Here is a 23,912-nt window from a genome sequence, read left to right as displayed (position 1 = left end):
CTGTAGGACGTAGACATATTAGCAATTTCCCATTACGTTAGAGAGTATGTGACAATAGTATGTGACAATGTATGTCTCCTTCAGAAAAGGATGAATGAATCCTTCTACACTTGCCCCGGCAAAAGAGCTGCACCAGCAGAAATATGACTTAGCACTGAGCTGACTTGTATTAGAGCAAGATCACTCTCTTTTCTTCCCGTCTCTCTTTGTCCTTTGTATAACTGTGTGAATAAAGATATTTTCCCACCAGGAGCTGTCAGCAGCCGGGACACCAGGCCATTTAATCTTCCTATATGACAGGGGGAGGTGAGGTCTGTCCTCGGTAACCGACATACACACACGGCGACCCAACACCGCCTCTGCTGCCTCTCCCGTTACAGCTCAGCGATCGAGTTACGCGGCCGGGGAAAATGTTGCAGTAGCGAGGAGAGAGAGAGATAGAGGGAGTGAGAGAGAGATAGAGAGGGAGGGAGAGAGGGTGGGAGAGAGAGAGAGCTGAGAGAGAGAGAGAGAGAGAGAGAGAGAGAGAGAGAGAGAGACTGCAGCATCGCTTGAGACCGGCAACAGCAGCAGTCCCAAGCAGTGCAGGTGAGAGAAAAAAAAAGCCAGAGGAGGAGGAGGCGCATGTGGAGGAGAGAGAGAATGCGGGACTCTTGGAAAAAGACGCATCTACACTCGGTCCATCACGAGACATCTATCCTGAACACAGGCTGCATGGATTACGCTTAATTGAGGATGATGTTGGAATCTCAATGTTAGCCCATCAAGAGAGGCTATAATTCTCTGTTTTATTAGGGAAAAAACAGTGAGAAACTCGCTCTGAAAAGCACTCTTGTCTCCTCATAACTTGCGTGAAGGAATTCGACGGCTTGGCACGTTGCTCCACTGCGGGGAAAAAAGGAAAACGCAGCTGGATCTGAAGGTAAGAGGAGATCCAGTAGCAGCATCCCAAAGACTTTTCTCAAACTGATTTCCATTCCTCTTTTGAGGCTGTGGGTTAATGTTCCTCGGCGTCCGGAGACCTGAGCAGTGTTTTTTCCCCCTTTCGTGGGGTGCTGCATTGCAGTTTCTAACTGTGAAAAACGCAAGAAAAGCCTGACTGGAATTAAAAAATGGCATTATGAACTGATAAGCATCCTCGTGTGACAGCGGGATAGATCTCCAGTTTACGGGAAAGAAAGAGTGAAGTGGATTATCTAAAGGCTGATGAATTAGTTGTTTCTTTTCTTCGCAGCAGGATGGATTTTTTAATATATTTGTGGCGTGAACAGCCCGGCAAAACAACACCAGTTTTATTATAGAAGTTGAAAAAGCCCTTCTGGGTATAAGAGGAGGATAAAAGAAAGGAGCCTGCACCGCTGAAGTGAACTACAGTGAGAGTGCGGAAGCTTTTCCCCGGACCTCAAGCGGCAGTCCGCAGAGAGAGATAGGGTAAGAAAGGATAAATCAAACACCCACGCTGTGAGCTACACCAGACCACAAAACACCAATAAAGAAAAGACAAGCGGCTGCTCAGAGGCAGACAGTGGGAAGGAGAGAGGCGAGAGGAAGAAGGAGCCATGCAGAGACTTGGTGCAGTGCACTCCTCCGCGGCGCAGGCTCTCAGCCTCGTGGTCTTAGTGCTGCAGCTGCTGACTCAGCTACCGGGTGCCGACTCAGCTCTCCGGTACCGAGTGGCGGAGGAGGGCCCACCTGACGTCAAGATTGGCAACGTGGCCGCCGACCTGGGCCTCACTGCAGGTACAGGCAGCGGGGATGTCACCTTCGCCCTGGAGAGTGGCTCAGAGTTCTTCAAGATTGACAATGTGACAGGTGAGCTGACAACAGGTACACGGCGCATTGACAGAGAGAAGCTCCAACAGTGCCAGATGATATTTGATGAAAATGAGTGTTTCTTGGACTTTGAGGTATCAGTGATTGGACCGCTGCAGAGCTGGGTAGACCTGTTTGAAGGCCGAGTGGTCATAACAGACATCAATGACTACACACCTTCCTTCCCCTCACCTGTGCTTCAGCTCTCCGTTGAGGAGAATCGCCCAATAGGAACTCTTTACCTGCTGCCCACAGCAACAGACAGGGATTTTGGCCGAAATGGCATTGACCGCTATGAGCTGATTCAAGATGGTGCAGCTGGGTCAAGTTCAACAAGACGCACAGCAGGAGGAAACCCCATTGCTAGAGTGGACGGACTTGGGGACCGAAGGGGTAGAAGTGGAGATAATGGAGGAGGACCCAGGAGCACTGTGTTTGAACTACAAGTTGCAGATATACCAGATGGTGAAAAACAACCACAGCTCATTGTGAAAGGCACTTTAGATCGTGAGCTAAAAGACTCATATGAGCTCGTCCTCAGGGTTCGAGATGGAGGGAACCCACCACGTTCCTCCCAAGCCCTGCTTCGTGTTTCCATCACCGATGTGAATGACAACAGCCCACAGTTCGAGAGGTCCACATATGAGGCAGAAATGGCAGAAAACGCTCCTCCAGGTACACCTGTCCTCCAGGTCAGAGCTTCAGACCGTGACATTGGAGTCAACGGGCAGGTTGAGTATGTCTTTGGAGCAGCCACTGAATCAGTCAGGCGACTCCTGCGGCTGGACGAGGCCACTGGATGGCTGAGCGTCCTTCACAGGATTGACAGGGAAGATGTGGCACAACTGAGGTTCACAGTAACGGCCAGAGACCGGGGTCAGCCACCTCGCACTGACCGCACAACTGTAATTTTGGCTGTACGGGATGAAAATGACAACGTCCCGGTCGTAGAGATCCGAAAGATCGGACGGATCCCCGTTCGAGATGGAGCAGCGTTGGTACCAGAGAATGTTCTGGTGGACACACCAGTAGCTCTGGTACAGGTGTCAGACCGAGACCAGGGAGAGAATGGAGCTGTGACGTGCACAGTTGTAGGAGACGTCCCATTCACATTGAAGCCAGCTGGTGAAACAGCGCTCCCACCCTTGCCTGCAGATGAAGCCTTTGACAGGTAAGCCGAGCCAAAGGTAACTCCCTCACAGTAATTTACAGAAAGCCATTACAAAAACAAAACAAAAACAGACTGCTATACACCGTAGAAATGAACCAGTAAACGTCATTTGGATAGGATGATGCAATTATTTTCTTATGGGAATACAAAAATGGTAAGGAATGATTACGTAATCATGAAGTGAAGATGCATTTTAAATAACAGCTTTGAATATTGCACCACGTTACCTAAGAGGGGACAAAAGCAACTGTGTACATATTAAGAAACTAATATTTGGATGTGTGCCATTAAGCCCTTGATTCACAGATACTAGAAACAATTAATTTAAAACTGGTGATTATTCATTAAGAAAAAGACCATAATGATAAGACTCTGGTTTATTAACATGCCATTTAGACATTTGTTTTAATACAATCCTTTTATTCAGGAACTATACATTGATTTGAAGATAGTTCCTGACTCATTCCTAGGTAACTTCCAGGGTTAGTATACATTTTTGTAAAGTGTTACAAAAAAGTTCAACTTAACATAATGTATAGACAAACGGTATGTACTGTATGCCTTTTTTATATATATATTTTCTTTTACAAGTGGCTGGTTCTGTTTTTATCCCATATGTTTTCTTACCCTGACGATTACACATCCAGCATGCAGTTGCTATTAGTCTCCCCCCATACTAAAGGAGGAATTATTTAAAAAAGAAAATTTCACAGAGAATTCAGAGAAGAGTGAAGTGTTGTTGCATGCAGATGTTGTTCAAGTGGTGCCTCTCATTTACAAAGTGTACAGAGTAGTTCGAATGTCATACAATCTGTAAACTTTGGGCATCAATATTCATTAAAGTCAAGTGTTTTAGACTTTTCAAGAATACTATGACTGCAGTGCAGGCTGCAAATGTCAGTGCTCTTCAGTCAATTGTAACGATATCTCTTGAATGCTATTGAATGGAGGGAGTGAGGGATATGGGGAAGGCTCTATATGCCACCTTAAAGGCTGTTTGTTGTATTGACTGTAGGGTTGTCCTTGAATAAATACATTCTGAGTCAAAGTAATAATCATGAGAGGTCTTCAGCAAATCGATTAGTAGATTTAATTAGCAAATCCGTTACAGTTTCTCCAGTATTATTGTCTTTCTGCAGATGTCTGCAGTCATTGAGGAAGATAAAAGCCTAAAATAAAGACCAAAGCACAATAGAGCTGAATGATTACCTGATTCATTTATTAGTGGAGTCCCAGAAAATTGATTGCATGCACTGATTTCAAGCATTTTAGGATGTAACCTTGACCTCTGTGAAATTAAAACGAGAAATTTTCATAATTCTCTGACCTTTTGTAAGCATATAATAAACAAATTCCCATAAAAATACCAACTATCTGCTGGTAAAATGTTTCTTTGTGAATGATAAGTCTGCTAATTGACTAAAAGGGAGTAGCTTGTAGTTTGTTTGACTACTTTGCAAACACGATCTGTATTATTTCTGTCTAGGGTAGAAAACACATTCGTGAAATGTATATTCTAATTATTTTCACAGGAATAAGAAAAAATACTTCTTGCATACTTCCGCCTTGCTGGACTACGAGGCCACCAAAGAGTACAGTGTTACCATAGTGGCAGTAGATTCTGGCAGCCCCAGTCTGTCAAGCAACAGCTCACTGATGGTGCGCGTGGTAGATATCAATGACCATGCCCCAACCTTTGCCCAGAGCGTTGTGGAGGTCCACTTTGCTGAGAACAACTCACCTGGTGAAAGGGTAGTCACTGTGTTAGCCACAGATGCAGACAGCGGCAAGAATGCAGAGATTGCATACTCCCTGGACCCTGCTGGTAACGGACCATTTTACATAGATGCAGATAATGGAGATATCCGTGCCACTGGGGTTCTGGACCGTGAACAGCGAGAGAGGTATGAACTCCGGGTTATTGCCAAGGACAAGGGAACACCTTCTCTGCAAGGCTCTGCAACTGTTGTTGTTCAGGTGACAGACCGCAATGACAATGCGCCAAAGTTTGTCCAGGAAATCTTTATATTCTACGTGAAAGAGAACCTGCTTGCCAACAGCCCAGTTGGCATGGTCACTGTGACCGATGCCGACGAAGGCGAGAATGCAGAACTTAGTCTGTTTGTAGAGATGGATGGAGTTGATGAGAAGAAGACGGTAGAGAAGGTGGAAGGAGAAGATGGCGAGAAGGAGCAAGAAGAGATGTTTTCCATTGATAACAACACAGGAACTATCTTTTCTTCTGCATCGTTTGACCGTGAAAAGCTTTCCACCTACATCTTCCGTGTCCGGGCTGTGGATGGAGGGGAGCCCCGCAAAACTGCCACCGCCACTGTCTCTCTCTGTGTGACGGATGAAAATGACAACGCCCCCTCAATCACATCTCCATCCAATGAGTCCTACACCCTCCTCCCACCTGCCAGCAGTGCCCGTACCATCGTCAGGACTGTAACAGCCATAGATACAGACACTGGTCCGAATGCAGACCTTCACTATGCTCTAGTGGGGGGAAATCCCTTCAGACTGTTTGAGATTGGCCACACCAATGGAGTGATCACTCTGGCAGAACCTCTGGAGCGGCGCCACAGAGGTCTGCATCGCCTGGTGGTCCAGGTCAATGACAGTGGGGCCCCCTCCCTCTGTGCCACTGCCCTGGTTCATGTCTTCATCAATGAGAGCTTGGTCAACGCCACCCTAGTGGATGCACAGGTAATCTTCATTTATAAAGATAAACTCTTCAAACTAATTTCAGCAAGTAAAGTATATTAAAACACATGTAACTTAAATAAAATACATCTGAAGTTGATGAGGTAATGAAATCTACTGTTTTGGTGTGTGCAGACTTCTATAGTTCCACAGAGGTTGTAATAATAACTCATAATGATGATATTGTCCTTTAAACCATTCAAATAATGGCTACTCTGATAACACATTACAATGGAGGAGGGTGGTAATGGCAACAGATTGTGGCAGTTTAAACTAAACTGGTAAGAAGATTATTTTCTTGATAGAATGAAATAAATACACAATTTGAGTCTACATAGTGTTGCAATTTTCTGCCCATTTTTGAGGAAATAATTGTGTCTATATTTGTCCCAGATAAAGAAGTCCATTTCTCTTTTGAAGGCTGTTGGCAATGCCTGCTTCTTTGTAGTTTGAATGTTCTTTGTCCAGAACGCATTCTTATAATGACTATGTGGTTAAAATAACTGTTATTACTGAAGTGGTTCGTCTTTATGGTACATTGAACTCAGAGCTGATAGTATTAAGTGTAAGTGTGTGTATGTGTGTGTGTGTGTGTGAGAGAGAGTGAAAGTGAGGGAGAGAGAGAAAAAGCATTAGGGGTGAGTGTGTTAGAGAGGTAGAGAGAAAGAGATGGCCTTGTCCCAGTTTTGGCCTTTTAATACAGTGCAGGTTGGAGTATGTTAATTTGAATAGAAGTTGTACTTTAGAAGTGTCTCTTCACTACAGGCCTGCATATTGATGAGTTTGGGAGTTTTCATTTTGTCATTCAGCACATTCTGAGCTGAACAGAAGTGGTCAAACTTCAAGGAAAGTAACTGAAAACCACTATAAACTCTCAATGAATAATGTTTATATGGAGTATAAAAGGAATTGTAAAATGTGTGTGTACTAACACATCTGCTATTATTGAATAAATCTTGGTGGTTTGGATTAGAGTTGGCTTGAAAGACCCACACTGAGGCGAAGAGGTAATTGACTAGACTCAAAGACATTACTGAGATACCAGAAATAACATGAGTTCAAATTTAGCATATGTTTCGCTGGCAGAAATCTTCCTCTCTTCTCTGCTCTCATTGTATTAATCAAATGAGCTTCTCATTATGCTTTAAAAATGGCTAGGCTATAAATTCTGGCAGGTAATAATTACTAAAACTTGGTCTCTGGTGTGGGCAAAGTCATTTGTATTGACAAATAATTAAATCGTCTCAGTGCCTTGTGGTTACAGTGTTTGTTCAAGAGACTAACAGCCTGTGGTTTTAACCCCCACTTGAAACTTGGTTAAGAACACAGTCTCAAATTGTGTCTGAGGAAAAGGTCTTACACTGTCAGGTCTGTGCATGTAACATGACGTAAACATTGTGAGCCAAAGTTAGCTCTGACAGAGAAGAGGCAGAAATCTCCAACTGCAATAACTCTATGCTCTGTGTGCCCCCTTGAGTTATCAGTATCCTTGTTTTGATTGACCATAAAGCTAAATCTTGTGTTTTTGGCAGGAGAAGAACACATCCTATGTAATTACAGCCTGAGACTTTTGACTCTCCTCATATGGAGATAACTTAGCATCCAAAAAATGTTGTGATTCACAGCATCTTTCTTTTTTTTTAAAGACAAACAACTGAGCACAGATAGAAGGTGTAGTATTTGAGCACTAGCCAGTATGTATAACATCTCATGAATGTAACACTGTCACTTAAGTGTAGAATGAAACGTACAAATTGAACAATCAAGAGGGTGGGGATTAGAACAGAACACTTGGTAAGCGGCGGAACAATGGTGTTGACAGGTGGAATTAACTGCAATGTGCCTAAATGACCAGCGCCATTGAATTGAACAATAGGGTGTAATATGTCCAAGCCAATATAAAAGCCGTCTTTGATTACAATATGCATAGTTTAGTTTGATTGTAAGGAGGAACTTGGCGCAGTAATTGAGTAGAAGTCATCGAAGAGAGAATACCTCCATCTCATAATGAAGTCAAACTGAGCGGTGGATGGATGCCAGATGTAATTAGGGAAGGAAAACGTCTGCCACTGCTGCAGCACCGCGGCAGAAAATGACTCCGGTCTTTTCTATCCTACAGTACTTGGTAAACCACATGTTGGGTAATTAGCTACAATATGATACTGCAGAGTTTGAGCTAGAGGAAGAACGAATTGGAAACAGTTGTGATACTTTAGACATAGTTGTCATGGCTTTGTACATCAGACGCACACTGTATTCTGATTAAGGCTCTTACTACTGATGATATTTTCCCACTCTTACAGTTTTCTATTTCAAGAGTTTTTTTTATCTTGAGATGTCGACTTCTTTGCGTCGCTTTAAAAATATGTACAGCCAGCTTTCTATGAATATGAGGTAATGGATAACAATTACTCAACTACAGCTCTCTGTTTTTATGCTGAGCAACAACTAAGATCAGTCACTTTGGGTCAATAGTGTGGTCAAGGGAGAACTCCCTGCCCTGCTCGCTGCATCGGCATCTGCAGTGACACGCTGATAACAGAGCCCTTGGCGAGTGGAGCAGATAGATGGTGGTGTTAAGCCCGGCCGGAACAAAGCTCATGCAGCAGAATTGAGGATTCCATGGGGAGTTTGGGATGCGTCAGAGTGATGCACTCGACTACATGCGGTAGAGTTGGCCACTGCGCTTATCCTGCTGAACACTTAACTGTCCTGTGTCTGCCTATACACACATATATTATACACACCTGCACTTGGACAGCTATACATAGCTTGCTGTCAGCATGGGGACTTATTGACTAACAATCATACACCTTGCCCTTTCAAATGCTTCTCTCACACTCTTAACACACACACACACACACACACACACACACACACAGAAACTTGGCTGTTCTGTCACACAGTATATGCACATATGGCACTGCATTACTATTTTCTCTCTCTGTATTGCAAACACAACAATACGGCAGACAGTACAGGGATGCGCTAAGCCAGAGAGATGCCCAGCAGAATGAGAATGGAAAGGAATACTGCAGGCAATAGCAGAACAATGGGGCTGAGGGGAGAGCGGAGCCTGGTGGAGAGGCCCTCTGCAGTGGAAGGAGAATAATGGAATAAAACCAACACAACTGAGTCAAAAACAATAAAACTTAACCCAGAGATACTTGGTGATAAAACAATGAAATATCACACAGCCTCATTCTTAGCTTGGGGGTATTGACAAGTGAGATTGAATAATGTGGCTCCATTTGAGTAGACCTCATACTATTCTTTGGATACTGTAATAATCAAGTTGAACAGTGCAGTTGTGTGAGCGGCACTCTTTATTACTGCAATACTCCAAGTTCTATTTTATTTGGCTCTTGCAAACCATAGGGTCAATATAACTTCTCTCTCACCTTCACTCTCTGTCTCTGCCCCGTCCATTCCTTCAAGACTTATTACCCACCATTCTTAAAGCAGCAGGGATTACACGAGTATATAATTTACAGCTTTGACAGGCCAAAGGAATGAAATGTCTGCTGCGGAATGAGTTCTCTCAGTAACAGGACAGATTAGACACTTTGTGCCTTTGTGTAGGTGCATGCATACATTTCAGCGTGTGCATGCGTTGTGTTTGCCTGTATGGCCTCTGCATAATGATTTTCCTAACATAGTTGCTTTGTATTGATTAGATATGTTCAGATTCATGACCCTGTCCCATATTACCAGCAGCACGGCTCTGCAGATCAGAACTCCACAGCCTCATTGTCTCCTTTAGAGCAATGCTCCATAACCAGTAATGGCTGTGTTTGTGCTTCAGCATAACCCACTTTCCTTTTTAATGATCCTTCTATTTGTGTGTGTGTGTGTGTGTGTGTGTGTGTGTGTGTGTGTGTGTGTGTGTGTGTGTGTGTGTGTGTGTGTGCGCGCGCGCAACTCAGCCTTGTATGTGTTCATAATTATTTATATTTGTCTTCTCTATCTTGAACCAAAATACAACATTTTTCATAAGTGTAAAATATATTGGTCAAATTGAATTAATATGGATTTGCCATCAAATAAAACTATTATGCTTAGCCGAACAACAACCTTAAGAGACAGAAAGAATAAGGCTCTAAATATTATTCCTTACAGCACACATGTATTTAAAGTAGCCTTCTATCTGTCTATCCATCCAATTCTCTGTGCAAAAAAATTATGACAGCAAATCCTTAACAAATCCACGCCTACGCTATCATTTACAATAGACCCATTGTTCAATGATGAGACAGTAGATGCTTTTATTTGAACATTTATTGACTGTTTCTCCTACTTTTCCTCTTCCAACTGTCCCTGACCTAAAGTTTCCTTTTATTCTTTTAATCAGCTTTAAACAGCATAATCCCAGACAGCATTTCCTGCACCAGTGCAGATGATGTGAGATCACAAATGGAAAATTACAGGCACAACTTTTATATGCTGCAACTTGGAAGCAAGAGCAATTATATATTTAGTGACATTCTAAGTCTCTTGGAATAATAGAGAAGCACACCCACTAAAACACCGTGATGAGTTTAATTAAGTGGAAGATGCTGTTTGATGTTTCTCTGTGACTCACACCCACTGTGTCATCATTCACAGTCGTTGTTTTGGACTTTTTTCTCATTGATGGTTTGTCTCTTCTTGTTTGTTTCTCTCCTTTACTCTGCATCTTCTCGCTCTCTCTTGTTCCTCTTCTGTCTATCTCTCACCTCAGGTGGCCCGAAGTCTGATGGCTCCACTGTCACTGGACATTGCGGGGGACCCAGACAGCGAGCGTGCATTAGGCAAACAGCGCCTCAGTGTAGCTATCGGTGTCCTGGCGGGAGCTGCAGCGGTCATCCTGGTTATCCTACTTGTAGTCACAGCTCGGCAATGCGGTGCTCAGGGCAAGAATGGCTACGAGGCAGGTAAGAAGGAGCCAGAGGAGGACTTCTTCAGTCCTCCGGGGGCACAACCGCCGACCGGTCGCAGCAGGGGATCGGATCGTGGACGCAAACCTCGACGAGACAAACGCAATGGAAGTGCCGTCAGTGTGGCTGTAGGAGGAGGGAAGGCAGACAGATCACTCTACAGTGGTATTGTCACAGTCAACGGGCTGCGTCGCCATGCCAATGAAGACGATGAGGAGGATTTGAGCAGTGCTAGTGATCGCCTGGCAGCCCGCTACTGTGCTATGGACGGTGACCCCGGCAGCCCACGGATGGGCGGTGGAAGAAGGCACCAGTCAAGCCCAGATCTGGCCAGGCACTACAAATCCAGCTCACCTCTCCCCGCAGTGAATCTACAGCCCCACTCCCCCCCAGCTGAGGGAAAGAAGCACCAGGCGGTCCAGGACCTGCCTCCCTCCAACACCTTTGTGGGCAGTGGGGGTTGTGTGGGGAGTGCCGGCTCCAGCAGCAGCAGCAGCGGGGGCAGTGGCAACGCAGATGCCATGTCCCTGGGATCTGACCAGTGCTCAGACTATGGCTGCCAGACTGGGAACAAGTACAGCAAACAGGTAGGAGCTCTGGGAAAATAACTGTAAAGTCTCTATGGGTCCTCAATTTAAAAATGTTTTTTGAAATGCAACGATATATTTAAAGATTTAAATCACGAGGGGACTCTTTAAATCTCCCTTTTTAAAAATAATCTCAGTCAGCTTTCTCTGATACTTCGTCCACTCTGACTCCTGATCTCTGTCACCTCCTCGCCGGCTTTGCCTCTTCACCTCTTCTTATTCACACATTTGCTGACATACTCGACCGCACACCCCGTCGCTAACGTCTAAACACCATTTTATCTCAACAAAATAGCTGACAGTGTGTGCGCACACGCTCATGTTTCTGTGTCAGCACCCTAAGCCTGTGAGCAGTGTGACGGTACCCTGTCAGAGAGTCTGTGTGCTCTGTGTCAAACATCAGCCCAGTTTAACAAGATCTAATTCAGGGTACATGAGTCAACCCCTACTGTAGCCGAACAATATGTGAATGTGCTTTTGTGTATACATGCATGACTGCGTGTGCGTCTGTAACACATGCTGTGTGTAGAAACCCCTGAGGAGTTCATTTGGAGTAAGGACACAGAAGGAGTGGGCGAATAGTTGCTTCCCACAGGGTAATTGGTCATTTTGCACTTCTGTTTCCCTTGTCAAGCTGTTTTCTGTCTTCAGTTTAGCATATATGTTTATTCCGTAAACAATATTAGTTGCACAGATAATGAATGCACTGACATTGGTGTTTGCACAAGAAGCTGCAGTTAAAAACTGAAGTCCTGCTGACAAATAAATACTGCATAGAGACGGTCACTCACCCCTCCACCCACGCACACACACTAATACACACTCAAATGCACCATCTATCATCTTGGACACACTGACACAGCAGGGTCTCCCTAGTCTGGCGAGTGCTCCCACGAGTGATGTTTGAGTGACAGCTAACCCTTCTTAAAGGGGCGGTGTCTCATTTCCTTGACAGACAGATCTACATTTATCCTCGAGGTGGAGAAAAAGTGCTGATGTGGTCATTTAAAAGGAAGGAGAGCTGCTTCTTAGGCTAATCAATTCATACATGCGCTCTCTGATCCTACTCAACACACACACAAACACACACACAGGAACGCACATGCATCTGCACAGACACACACACACACACACCAGAGGTTAATCCATTACGGAGTCAATCCTCTTAATCTGCCATTCCCAGGGAAAGAAAATGCTTACTGGGAGAGTTTGGTGTTCATGCTTACGTGCACTCAAAACACGTAGACATACAAACTGACAGCGTAATGAATTATTGATCGCATGGGGTAATTAACTCCTCTGCTGCAGTGGTGTGTGTGCCCACTCCCAAAAAAATTCAACAGCTAGTGATTTCATACACAGCTCTGTGTGTGTGTGTGTGTGTGTGTGTGTGTGTGTGTGTGTGTGTGTGTGTGTGTGTGTGTGTGTGTGTGTGTGTGTGTGTGTGTGTGTGTGTGTGTGTGTGTGTGTGTGTGTGTGTGTGTGTGTGTGTGTGTGTGCTCGTGCGTGACCACGTTCACATACGTGTCAAAATGTGTTAACTCGAACAGTTTGGCAGCATGAGAGGGTTTGTGTTGGTGGGTTTCTGTCACTGCACTTGATGGACTGCTTATTTTATAAAGGCATATGCATTAATGTATTTTATATGTCAGTGCAAGTGAGAGATAGACTCGGAGTAATAGGTGGTGAGTTTGTGCCAAATGTAGGGATTAGGATGGTTAAAGAATCTGGAATAGCCTTAGATCAGGAGTGAGAGAGAATTATAGGAGGTTAGGAGAGGAGGAAGATAGAGTAAACGAGAAGGGTAGGCTGGGGGATAACACTTCAAAATACTTGACTGGGTCAGTGAAAACTCCAAAAACTGTTCTTCTGAAGTCAGCACATCATCAGACCAACTAGGGTGCTCCAAAAAGGGGAAAAAATGTATGAAAAAAAAGCAAGTAATAAAAACTGGGCGTCATGGATGAAAAGCAAGATTGCATGAAAGTGGCAACAGTTCATAAAACAGCTCAGTCAATGGTGTTGAGTCTTTTTTAAATCAAAATGTTTCACGGAGGAGAGTTAAAAGGAAGAATATCCATATCAACGCTTAATAATAAATATAAAAATGATCAAGAGAAGAGAGGAAAGCGTTTAAAAGAGTAAGGGGATATGCACTTGAGGGATTGAGTGATTAAGGTTAGCTGAACGTAGTAATGTGTCAGGCAAGACCGAGTCAGCTCTATGAGCCGGCTCCTTTCAATCAATCAATCAATCAATCAATCAATCAATCAATCAATCAATCGAGTTAATTTGTCTAATGAAACTATAGAATGTACAATTTCTGTGAAATGTAATCCAGCCAGTAGCTTCAATGTTATGTGAACAATGGAAGCCAGCTCCCGTGCAATTTCTCTTTGACTTTCCTTTTTTTAAATGTTTTTTTTAAATGAATACAAGACAAAATAATAGAATGATCTTATAATGTATTTGTTGAATAGGATGCAGAAACATCTCACTTTGTTGCTAACATAAAAAGCCAAGCACTATGACTTCTGTATGTTGTGCCGGTCCCCGGCTGAATTATAAAAGCCAGTAGAGGTACTAAATGAAGAGCCGTCTGGGAGCTGGAAGAGCCGGCTCTTATTGCTGAGCTGAAATGATCTGGCTCACTAAAAAGAGCCTGAGTTCCCATCCCTAGCTGAACAGGAAAAGACAAGTAAAGATATGTGCAAGTCAGAGAGGGGCAGTAATAGGACTGTGTGAGCCAATAAAACGAAAGAGGAGAAAAGTGTGTGTTTGTGTTTGTGTATCATCTGATTATTGTTAGTGCATTATAATACCAGAGTTTCAGTGAAGACAACAAAATGCTACTCTTTTTATATGCCGTACTCTCTCTCCTTACAAAAAGGTTGTTGCTTCATTTAATAAAAGAAGCTAAAGTTCTCATCTGTCATCTAATATAAGGGAACAAATAAATAAATAGTTTAGCACATTTTGGTCGGTACCAGAACAGTATTGATGTTCGATGCCCAGCCTTAATGCTGATGGAGAAAAGGGTAAAAGAGAAGGTTGGAGTATGTGCTTCCAAGTGGAGAGAGGCAGGGAGAGAGTGAGAGAGACAGAGCGGTCTGGTTTGGGTGGCAGCCAGAGAGTGAGAGTGGACCGCTGAGATGTGGGTCATCAGGATACCCGTTGGCATCAGGAGGACACATTAATGATCACAGCAGTCACATGGCACTGCAGTCAATATGGGCCTCGTTCTACCCTCTAACCGCCACCACACACACATAAGACACACTCCACCACAAAACAGTTTTTTCTGTCTGTTGTCCTCAATCAACCACAACAAAGGTCATCGTGGTTGTTTCATCTCAGATTCTCAGTTTCAGTTTTGTCAGGTTTTGATCTTTCATTTTCCTTTTTTTTTATGCAGTGTCTAAATTAGCTTTCACGACAAAATAACTTTTCTTTATTTTTTACCTCTCCTTTTGACTCTTACCCTTTTGTTCCTCTTCTGTCGCTCTCCCACTTTCCTTGCCATATACTTGGCCATAAATCTAAACACCCAACCTCTGCGTCTTCTGTGCGCCTCACTGACCTCTGAGAATGAATCGACTCAGCGTTTTCACTAGTGTGACTTCTTCTTTTACTGTAGTGAGCACTTTCTCACTCTGGACCCAGCTTGTGTGTGGGGGCGGGTGTGAGCACGGTGCCACAAAGGCTGAATCGAACCAGACACACACACACACACACACACACACACACACGCATCCAAAGTCTAATCAATGCACAGTTAACAAGGCCAAGACTGCAGTAAAACAGGTGGGTTGACAGCGCAGTTTTTTTGTGCATTGCACAGTTTCGCAACGCTTTGTGAAGGTCAGCGTTGGCTCTAACAACACAGGGTGCCACAGTGTTTTTAAAACCGCAAGGACAGGCTATGTAGATAACTTTGTCGTCAATATGACTCATCTGGCTTGTGTTGTCCATCTAATTGGACTGTATGGACAGGCGCTGGCGGAGAGATTAGGACTACTGGATTATAAAATTGAAAAGCAGCTTTTCATTTCAACGAAATCCCTCCAGGATTAAATATGATGAGCGTCTGTCATAGATTCGCACTCACCACTCCATGCAGTCAGGCTCGCAATCCACGCATACACCCCCTGCGATGTCATGCAGCGTGCAATAGGGTCATAGGGGTGAAGGCACTGTCAACCAGCAGAAACAACAACACACACACACACACACACACACTCCCCTCCCCTGCCCTCCCCTCCTTCTCCCTGTTACACACGCACACACTGTAATCGAACCGTGACCCCTGTCATGATGATGCCAACGCACTGATGTATTTATTAAAAGCCACCAAGAGTTCAGGTCGCTCAGCCGACCATATGCTCACGGGGTAAGTAGGCGGGGGAGGTGAGGAGGTGGGGCGGGTAAGCGAGAGGTGAGAAGGACGAGGTAACCAAAGCGGGGATCGCCCGACGAGCCAGACTGAAAACTGATCTACTGACCTGGAGACAAAGAAGGAGGAGAGGGAACAGGGAGGAGGTGAGAGTCAGGGAGCATCAGAGAGGGAACATGAGCCAGAGAGAGAGAGAGAGAGAGTGAAAGAGGTATAGATGAGAGGAGATGAAGAAAGGTTCAAACATCATGGGAGAATGGAGACAGATGTGTGTTTGTGTTAGATGTTCGACTGTGAAGGTGGAACACATGCTCACCCTGTAAATATTGATTTTACGCTTGACCAGGATCATACGGATACTTTTACAAATATGCTGTTTAAAGGTGAAACTAAATTCCATTGGTCCAGGGTTGGAAAAAAAGAAAGACACATTGGTGCCTTTTAGTTCGAGTGCTTTGTGTGTTAAACGTAAGAACATGAAATCACTTTGACGGACTGGTTATTAGACAGTTTTGTGACCTGATCCTTCAGTGATATGTGAGCCCACTAAAAAAAGAAAAAAGAAAGAAACATTTATTCTGGTAACTGACCATAAATGATGTCGCAACTTGTGTCTTTATTCATCCTCTCTGGTGGTCACAAAGATCCCTTAAACATAGTCGCGATTAAGTTTTTGGTCGGAAAGAAACTGCATTCATGTGACTATGTTTACCTAATAATCTTTGATAACTATGTAGGAGATGGATCATTTCACACGTGCTAGGATCAGCAGACCAAACAAATCCTGTAAATCTGTTTAGTTAATCTTATTAATATTTATATTACTGTCACATATGCTCAGCTACATAATCTGTTGGAGTTAGACAAGAAAATCTTAACTCAAGGTCGCATCTCACAGTCTTCCTCTGTGGTTGCACAATTGTCATGAAGGTTGAACTTCTGTGAGATTTAAACTGCACACACTCTACAACACAACACACTTATCTACACTGGACTTGTTTTAGCCGCATCTCGAAGCAACCATTTTGCCTCCTATTTTCTTCTGAATTGCATTTGAACACCACTGATTGTGTATTAGGGTTTAAGCACAGTCAAAATCTTTTCAATTGCGCAGAAGGGCTGCAGCTGAGAGTAGAAAGTGCGACTGCAGCTGTTGTTGCTGTGGTGAGACATGCTGCATTCACTCTGCGACAAGAGTAGAAGTGCAACTTCAGATGTCCTCCAGTTTGGAAAATCATATTTTTGTCATCCTCACATGAAAGGTTGAGGGTGATCATAGAAGCATTCAGGTTAAAGTAAGGGGAAGCATGCTGCAGTGCTGAGGGTTAAAGTTAGTTTTTTTTTTTAGGATTCATGCAATGAAAGTCAGTGGAATGTCCTCAAAAATGTATTAAATCAAAGATGTGTGTGGGTGTGTTTCTACGTGTGTGAGCTCATGACAAAGCCAGAAAGACAATGCGAGGGGAGAATCAGAGGGAGTGAGATTGCGGTAGGCAGAGGGAGAGAATTTGTCTGTTTCCTCACACATCAAGGTCACCCAAAGCTGGAATGTGATTGGAAGTCCCCTGTCTGTCTTGGCTGTTTACCACACAAGATAATACAGACAGGCTGTTCAGCTGATAATGTTACTGTGTTAACAACTCCTCCCTTCAGCTTTTGTTTCAAGCTCTCTGTGAAATGGCAGGAATGTGGGAATGTCATTCCGACACACGCACACACACGCGCAGACAAGCTGGGGCGAAGACACTCGCAGCAGACACTGTCAGATGTGTGATTTTAACACACACAGACGTGCCCAGTGAAACACGCTCTTCTGTGTACATAATAGCACATAATTACACACCCTCCAAGATCCTTATGCATATACACTTTTCACCGCAAGCAGACGAACTCGGATAAGAATATGATGACACGCGAGCGGAGAGGAAAGTTTTCCGGCTCTTACATCAGTTTCTTCTTCCATTCCCTCCGGATCGCATCACATGCGCAAGCCCAGGCACACTCTGTCTCCTAGAATCACACACATCCGTAGAGGCTTACAAACACACTCTCTCTTAACTCCCTGACACACACTCCAACACACACAAAGACCTACATAGCAAGCCCCTCGCTGAGATGCTTCCTTTTATTTGCTTCTTGAAGACTCTGCTCTGTATTGAACAGTTCTGCATTCAGCTCATCTGCCTTCCAGCATTACCTTAATGGCTGTCTGTGGGTTGAGCAATTTTACCCAATATTGCTAAACAAAAGCTCTCTCTCTCACACTAGACAGGGATTCAAGACAGCTTAGTAACCCTGTGACTGGTTTTATCCACCTACACAAAAGAATCTTCATTGCACTAAGTGGTATTGAGTCGGGTTGAATTAAATTGAATTGAATGGATTTTGAATTGAACTGAATTGGACTCGGTCCAACGCAGCTCAATTAAATAAATCAAATTGTGTGGCTCCGAGTCGGATCTAGTCAACTCGCATTGAATCCAACCGCAGTGCTTTGAATTGGTTTACCTTGCAGTATGTGAGTGATTTGAAATGTGGATTAACATATTATCAGCTTCATTATGTTCATTATGTGCTGAAAGCAAAAGTTTTGTACTTTGTTATTTTTAGTTGTATATTCGTTGTACTTTTAAGTTTGTTGCTGTAAACTCTTCTCTGAAAGTTTATATATTCATGTCTGTGCTTTCAGGCTTAATTTATAATAAGCGTTAAGGTTTCTGTCTGTAAACTTGTGAGTTTGTGCATTCGCCTCTATTTCTTCAAGCTTAATCTTTCAAGCTGCGCGGTATAAAATAACACGAGTGCTCTTGTCCACCTCCGAAGGGGTTCTGTATGCCTGAAGCAAACTGGGTCGTACAAAGTCTCATCCGATACCGTCTAAAGGCCAAATTGTGTTTCGTATTGTGTAATTGTGTAAGGCAGTATCCAAATGTCTCTCAGATCCCTCTCGAAGAACACTTTATGAATCTAATATGAGTGTCGATGCCGTCGCCCTTGTTAGCAAATGGACCAAGAGGCATGCCCCTTGTTAACCTTGCCACCCCTTAAATCCATCTCCATGTCGCAGAGATAGTGCAGGGGCAGAGGGTTTGTGTAGTTGACCATGTTAGTCTAATCTGCCTGACTCATTGATCCTTTATCTGACTGAGGTTTGTGCAAGTTAGAATCTGTGTCCCCGACCATGGCTCGGAAACATCAGTAGCCTAACTGTGCTGTGTGTTGATGAATCCATGGCGTCGTCCGAATCTGCCACCACTTGTTAAAAAATAGTAAAATAAGTGTCCACACTTTTAGACAGTCTCTCCTCAAAGGTATATAGCAGTGTGAAGACTGATATAATTCAGCTTGACAGAGAAGTTCAAGCTCTGAATAACTATTTCACCTCCGCCCATCTATCCAATCAATGCGTACAGTGGGCGTGATTGTCAGATTGTCTGTTTCGAAAGTTAACATCAATCAAATTAGCATTTAATTTTGCAGTAAGCATAATGTTGCCTTACTTCCCTCCGTTATACTGTCGGTAGATTTATGAGTCACATGTTTAGGGTGTTTCTGAATAAAAGGTCAGGTCTTTTACTTGGTTCTGTGACCTCATTAGTTAGCTACGAGATCCCATATAGATATCTATCAGCAGCTGTCTCACTGACACATGATTGGCCGACTAAAGTAACCAACTACATTGGCGGTTTAGCAGCTTAATGCAAACTGCTTAATGTCCTCTGCTTTCTGTTGTCTTTCAAAACATATGCATACCAGACCTCACAAGACACACAAACAAAAAACAACAACAACAATAAATGTTAGATCTAAATGTTAGGGAGGAAGAAATGGTAAAAATTTAAACATACAAACTTATAAAACTAAGATGACACGGAATCAATTTTTAAGCACACTATTATGAATGATTGAATATTCCACAGACTAGTCGCGTTCACTGTCTGCTTCTAAACGCATTGCTCTGTAACTCATTCAATAAAAAAGTGTCTCTTTCCAACCCTCCATCCCCAATGTCTGTCTGCTCCCCCCTCCCACCACACACACGCACACACACACACACACACACACACACACACACACACACACACACACACACACACACACACACACACACACACACACACACACACATCCTCCGTCTGTCTTCCCTCTGATTGATCTCTCTGTTCTCCCTAAGTGGTTTCATCTCTTTTCATCACTCTCCATCTGGATCCATCTTTTCAAAATGTGTTTTTTAATGGTTCCAAACTTTTTTTTAATAACACTTAATAGTTTCTTTACATTTTTACAAATGGCTCTTAACAACCCTCTCAATTTTCCTCTCCCCTTCTCGCTCTGTTTTACACCATATTTAGAGTCCGCTTTAATCTTTGCTTTTCATTTTTTCTGATTGGATAAAATTAAGCACGCTACCAAGGAATAAGCCTTAGGTGTGAATTTCTGCACTGTGCAATATGGTTAATGCATTTTTGCTACTGGCGAATCAGAGCATATTTCTTGCCGGATATCAGCTTATTAGATCTTGCGTGAGTGTGAAAGACCGGCCCTGGTAGTGCTGTAGTCCAAAGCCAATGTTTTTGCCCCAGGCATGGTGTAGCCATCTGTTTTAGAATTGTTGGTGGAAGATAGATAAATCGAAAGATCAAGATGGAGATAGAGGAAGAGAAAGGGGGAGAGGAGTTGACATAAAATAAGTGGAAGAGGAGAAAAGAAATTCCTGGGCAGTACCCATGGCTTAGGAAAAAACGGTGATGGTGGTGGTGGGGAGATGAGGGAAAATAAGGCAACTGGGGGTAAAAGAGGACTCTTCAGTGAGTGGTAGGGGGAGATGAGAAGCTACAAGATGAAAATGTGTTCTTAGGTATCGCCTAAGGGTGGAAAGCTGATGGAGAGAATGAAGAAGGAGATGGAATGAAAAAGATTTAAATTAGGTATCTGGGTCTAGGGTTAGAAGACAGGAAAGGAGTGGAGGAGAGGGGGGGGGGGGGGGGCTTCACTCAGCTCAACCTCTTCGGGCTATTTTGGTGTGAGTATATGTGTGTGTGAGAGAATGAGAGCTTTCTACCTGCCCTATCGAAAAAAGTTACATAAATCCGAGTGGGCTGGCCTCTGCCTGCAGCGATGCCCCATATTATACCACTTTCAATGTATGTGTGTTTGTGTGTGTGTGTGTTTTTATCCTTGTTCATCCCCACTTGCCTGTTCATGTCAGAAATAGACCAGATAAGAGACGCCCACCAGTACATGCACACACATATACCCCGACAGAAAGGTAGAAGTGAACTACAAGAACTAGCCGGTCAAGCCGCTGGAGAGAAATCCCCCCGGTGCCTTCAAACAGAGGCATTAAAATAGTTTGACCTGTTTGACACACACACACACACAAACTCACACGGACTACATAATCACAAACTCACACCGCACTGCTTCAATCTCTCTCCTGTGGCCATTACAAATGAATAACTTCAACTATCACCATAATCCATAATACCTGTATGTAAGATAACAAGATTCATTTTTACCCGTCTATACACAGACACCCCCCCAAACCAAAACAAACTGAACTTTGATGAATGGCTCGCTTCTAATACTGCACAGTAATTGCACAGCATTAGGGTAAAGCTGGATGTTAATGGGTCAACACTGCACAGGTACAAAGTCAGACATGCATTATTTAAAAGACTGTGTTCTCCTGTTTCACAAATACAGAGATATTATGAAGATGGCAACTAATAGCACTTGAGGAAAAAAAGGATGTGAAACCAACAAAAACAAAACAACACACTCTTATTGAACATTAACTCAGTTTCACAGACATGCACGAAGACTTAACACACGAATACACACACGCAAAAGAAATTGTAATCAAAGTCATGCAAATCTTTCTGCCAATTAGAGCTCCAAACAGGTTTCCATGGGGATGAAATGGCAACCTCTAATTGGCTGGATAAAAGAATGCTCACATCTGAGCCGACAAACCTGAGATGGCTTGGAAAATATAAACATCCCTGTGTACATTCATGCACACATACACACATACACACATACACACGGGCGTACACAGTGTAAGTAGGGATCACTGGCAATGTATGCATGGTTGGGGGAGTCACACACAGTATCACCGGTAAGATGAGAAGCAAGGATAGAGTGTGTGGACACAGATATGGCACATTGTCAGGTACAGGCACACACGCTCTCATTGACCGGTCAGTTGCTTTTTAAAAGCGTGAATAAAGCTTTGGTCGCGGTGTCGTGTTAACATGAAAGCTTTCACGGCTGTTTAAAAGAGCAGGCTTTGATTAGAATTAGATGTGTGAGAGTGTTTCTTAATGCCGGCCTTTGCTGACGACGGGCCTTTTTAAATCCAGCAGAGCCGTCACAGGGAGCCTTCCATCAAAAAAATGTGTTGAATCGACGATTTCACCTCAACATGCGCTCCGTGTGTATTTCTTTTTTTCCCCCTTTTCTCGTTTTTCTAAAAAGGCAGACGTCAAGCGTGCTGCTTGGCCACACAGCAGCGGCAGCAGTGTGGTTTCAAGGGTGATCAAACGTTGAATTCCAAATTATTGACTAAACTACTAATTGAATATCAAAGAAGCTGGTGTTATTTTCATGTACGTGTTGAGTCGCTGCTGCAGGAAAATGGCTCTGCGTGACTTTTACAAAGCGGTGTTATTCTCACATGGCATGATTATTATGGCTGGTTTAATAATTCATTCCCTACTCCCATATGGGACTTTATGTAGGATGTGAGTCTCAGATCTGGATTGTTCGGAAACCAATTTACACACAGCATGTCCTAACTTGTGTAGACGTTAGCTACTTGCTAAGTGCTCCATTCACAGATTGGGTTTTTCACTACAAATGAGTCATGCGAGTGTTATGTACATGGGAGATCTTGTTGATTTCCTATCAAAACCATATATCTTGGTTTTCAGATGATGTTGAGGATTAATGAGTTGAAAAATCTCCTTTTTCACTTCATAAGCTTTTAAAAGTCATTGGATTATCTAAAAAAAAAATACATGGTCTGAAATTTATGCAAAATCAACACGTTGGAGATCATTTTTACATTTTCTCAATAGAAACTCAACCGCTATCAGCTGAGGCATATTATATAGAAGAGAATATACATTGACTCATGATAGGGGATTACTGCAGTGTTTACCTGTAGTTTAAGTGTGCAACAAACATGTTTTCAGCTGCAGCTTAACTACTTTACTGCAGTAGCTGTGGAATAATTTGCATTTTTAAACAATTTTTAATGCCAGGAGTCGCATAATCATCAGGCCGACTCCCTCAGCAAAGGCTCAGCTCTCTGAAACTCTGCTGGATATGACTTCACTGAAGTCGTTTCTTAACCCTAATACTGAACCATAATTTTCAAAGGGGATTGCAAAAATGGAGCCAGTGTACATTTATGCTTGAAGTATGGTGTGAGGTTATCGATGGGAGCGGGTTGGAATCTACCCTGCTCTCTCATTAACTCTCCTCCTTCCTTCTCCTTCCGCTCAATGGCCTGACTCTGCACTTAGTCTCTGGTGTATCGAACAGCACACACACACACACACACACACGCACACACACACACACAATCACACACGCAATCACACACACACACACACACACACAAGTACGCCCACTCACATGCAAGAAGTCTGTTTGCATACCAAAAGCATACTTCATAGCTCAAAGAAAATGAAAGCCGTATTAATTATACAGTCTGCGCTCGTGCACGCACGCACACACACACAGAAAAAGATAGAGAGAGGGAGCACTTGTTTTATGTTTTTCCTCTGCGTCAAAGGAGACAGAGTGTGAGAATGATTGAGTCTCTGCGTCAGGGAGAGAGGGAATGAGAAATAGCGCAGAGGGACAGAAAGAGTGCCCTGTCTTCCCTCTTTTAATGTGTGTGTGTGTGTGTCTGCGTATGTGTGTGTGCGTGCGTATCGTCTACCCAGTATAACGCCCCCTCTGTGTCCCCGAGTCACTCTCTGTCACTCACACACACTGAGACTATTGTCAAGACATTGGGCGAGGCGCCCCAAGACATTTATGTGGCACTGTGTCTGTCACGGGGGTGATAGGGCTGAGATGGGGTTCACTCACACACACACACACACACATACATAAACATATCCAATTCTCATACACAGATATGCCGTATTACCATTTTAGGTCATGTAGGTGGAGCAGTTAATGCTGTCTACTCCTGGAGTGCAGAGCATGCATATGTGAGCGTACTTCATAGCTTAAATGTATGATTGTGAACGTGTACATGTGTGTTTGTGAAAGTGTATGTGTGGTAAGGCCTTATGTGGTGTATGTGT

General features: G+C 43.5%; 1 protein-coding gene across 1 annotated transcript in view; it reads left to right on the top strand.

Moving 5' to 3' along the window:
- The first annotated feature begins 581 nt into the window (after positions 1–581).
- The window catches only part of pcdh7a (protocadherin 7a), a 38,652-nt gene continuing 15,321 nt past the window's right edge, over positions 582–23,912 (top strand). The window contains exons 1-3 of the mRNA XM_029432339.1: positions 582–2,983; positions 4,516–5,692; positions 10,410–11,192. Of these exons, the coding sequence (XP_029288199.1) occupies positions 1,560–2,983; positions 4,516–5,692; positions 10,410–11,192 (3,384 nt within the window). The 5' untranslated portion in view covers positions 582–1,559. The remainder of the gene's footprint in view (positions 2,984–4,515; positions 5,693–10,409; positions 11,193–23,912) is intronic.

This window comes from Cottoperca gobio, chromosome 1 (genome assembly GCF_900634415.1).
Source record: "Cottoperca gobio chromosome 1, fCotGob3.1, whole genome shotgun sequence".
Lineage (NCBI taxonomy): Eukaryota > Metazoa > Chordata > Actinopteri > Perciformes > Bovichtidae > Cottoperca > Cottoperca gobio.
Note: the sequence above shows the minus strand (reverse complement) of the source record. Positions and strands in the feature narration are given on the sequence as shown.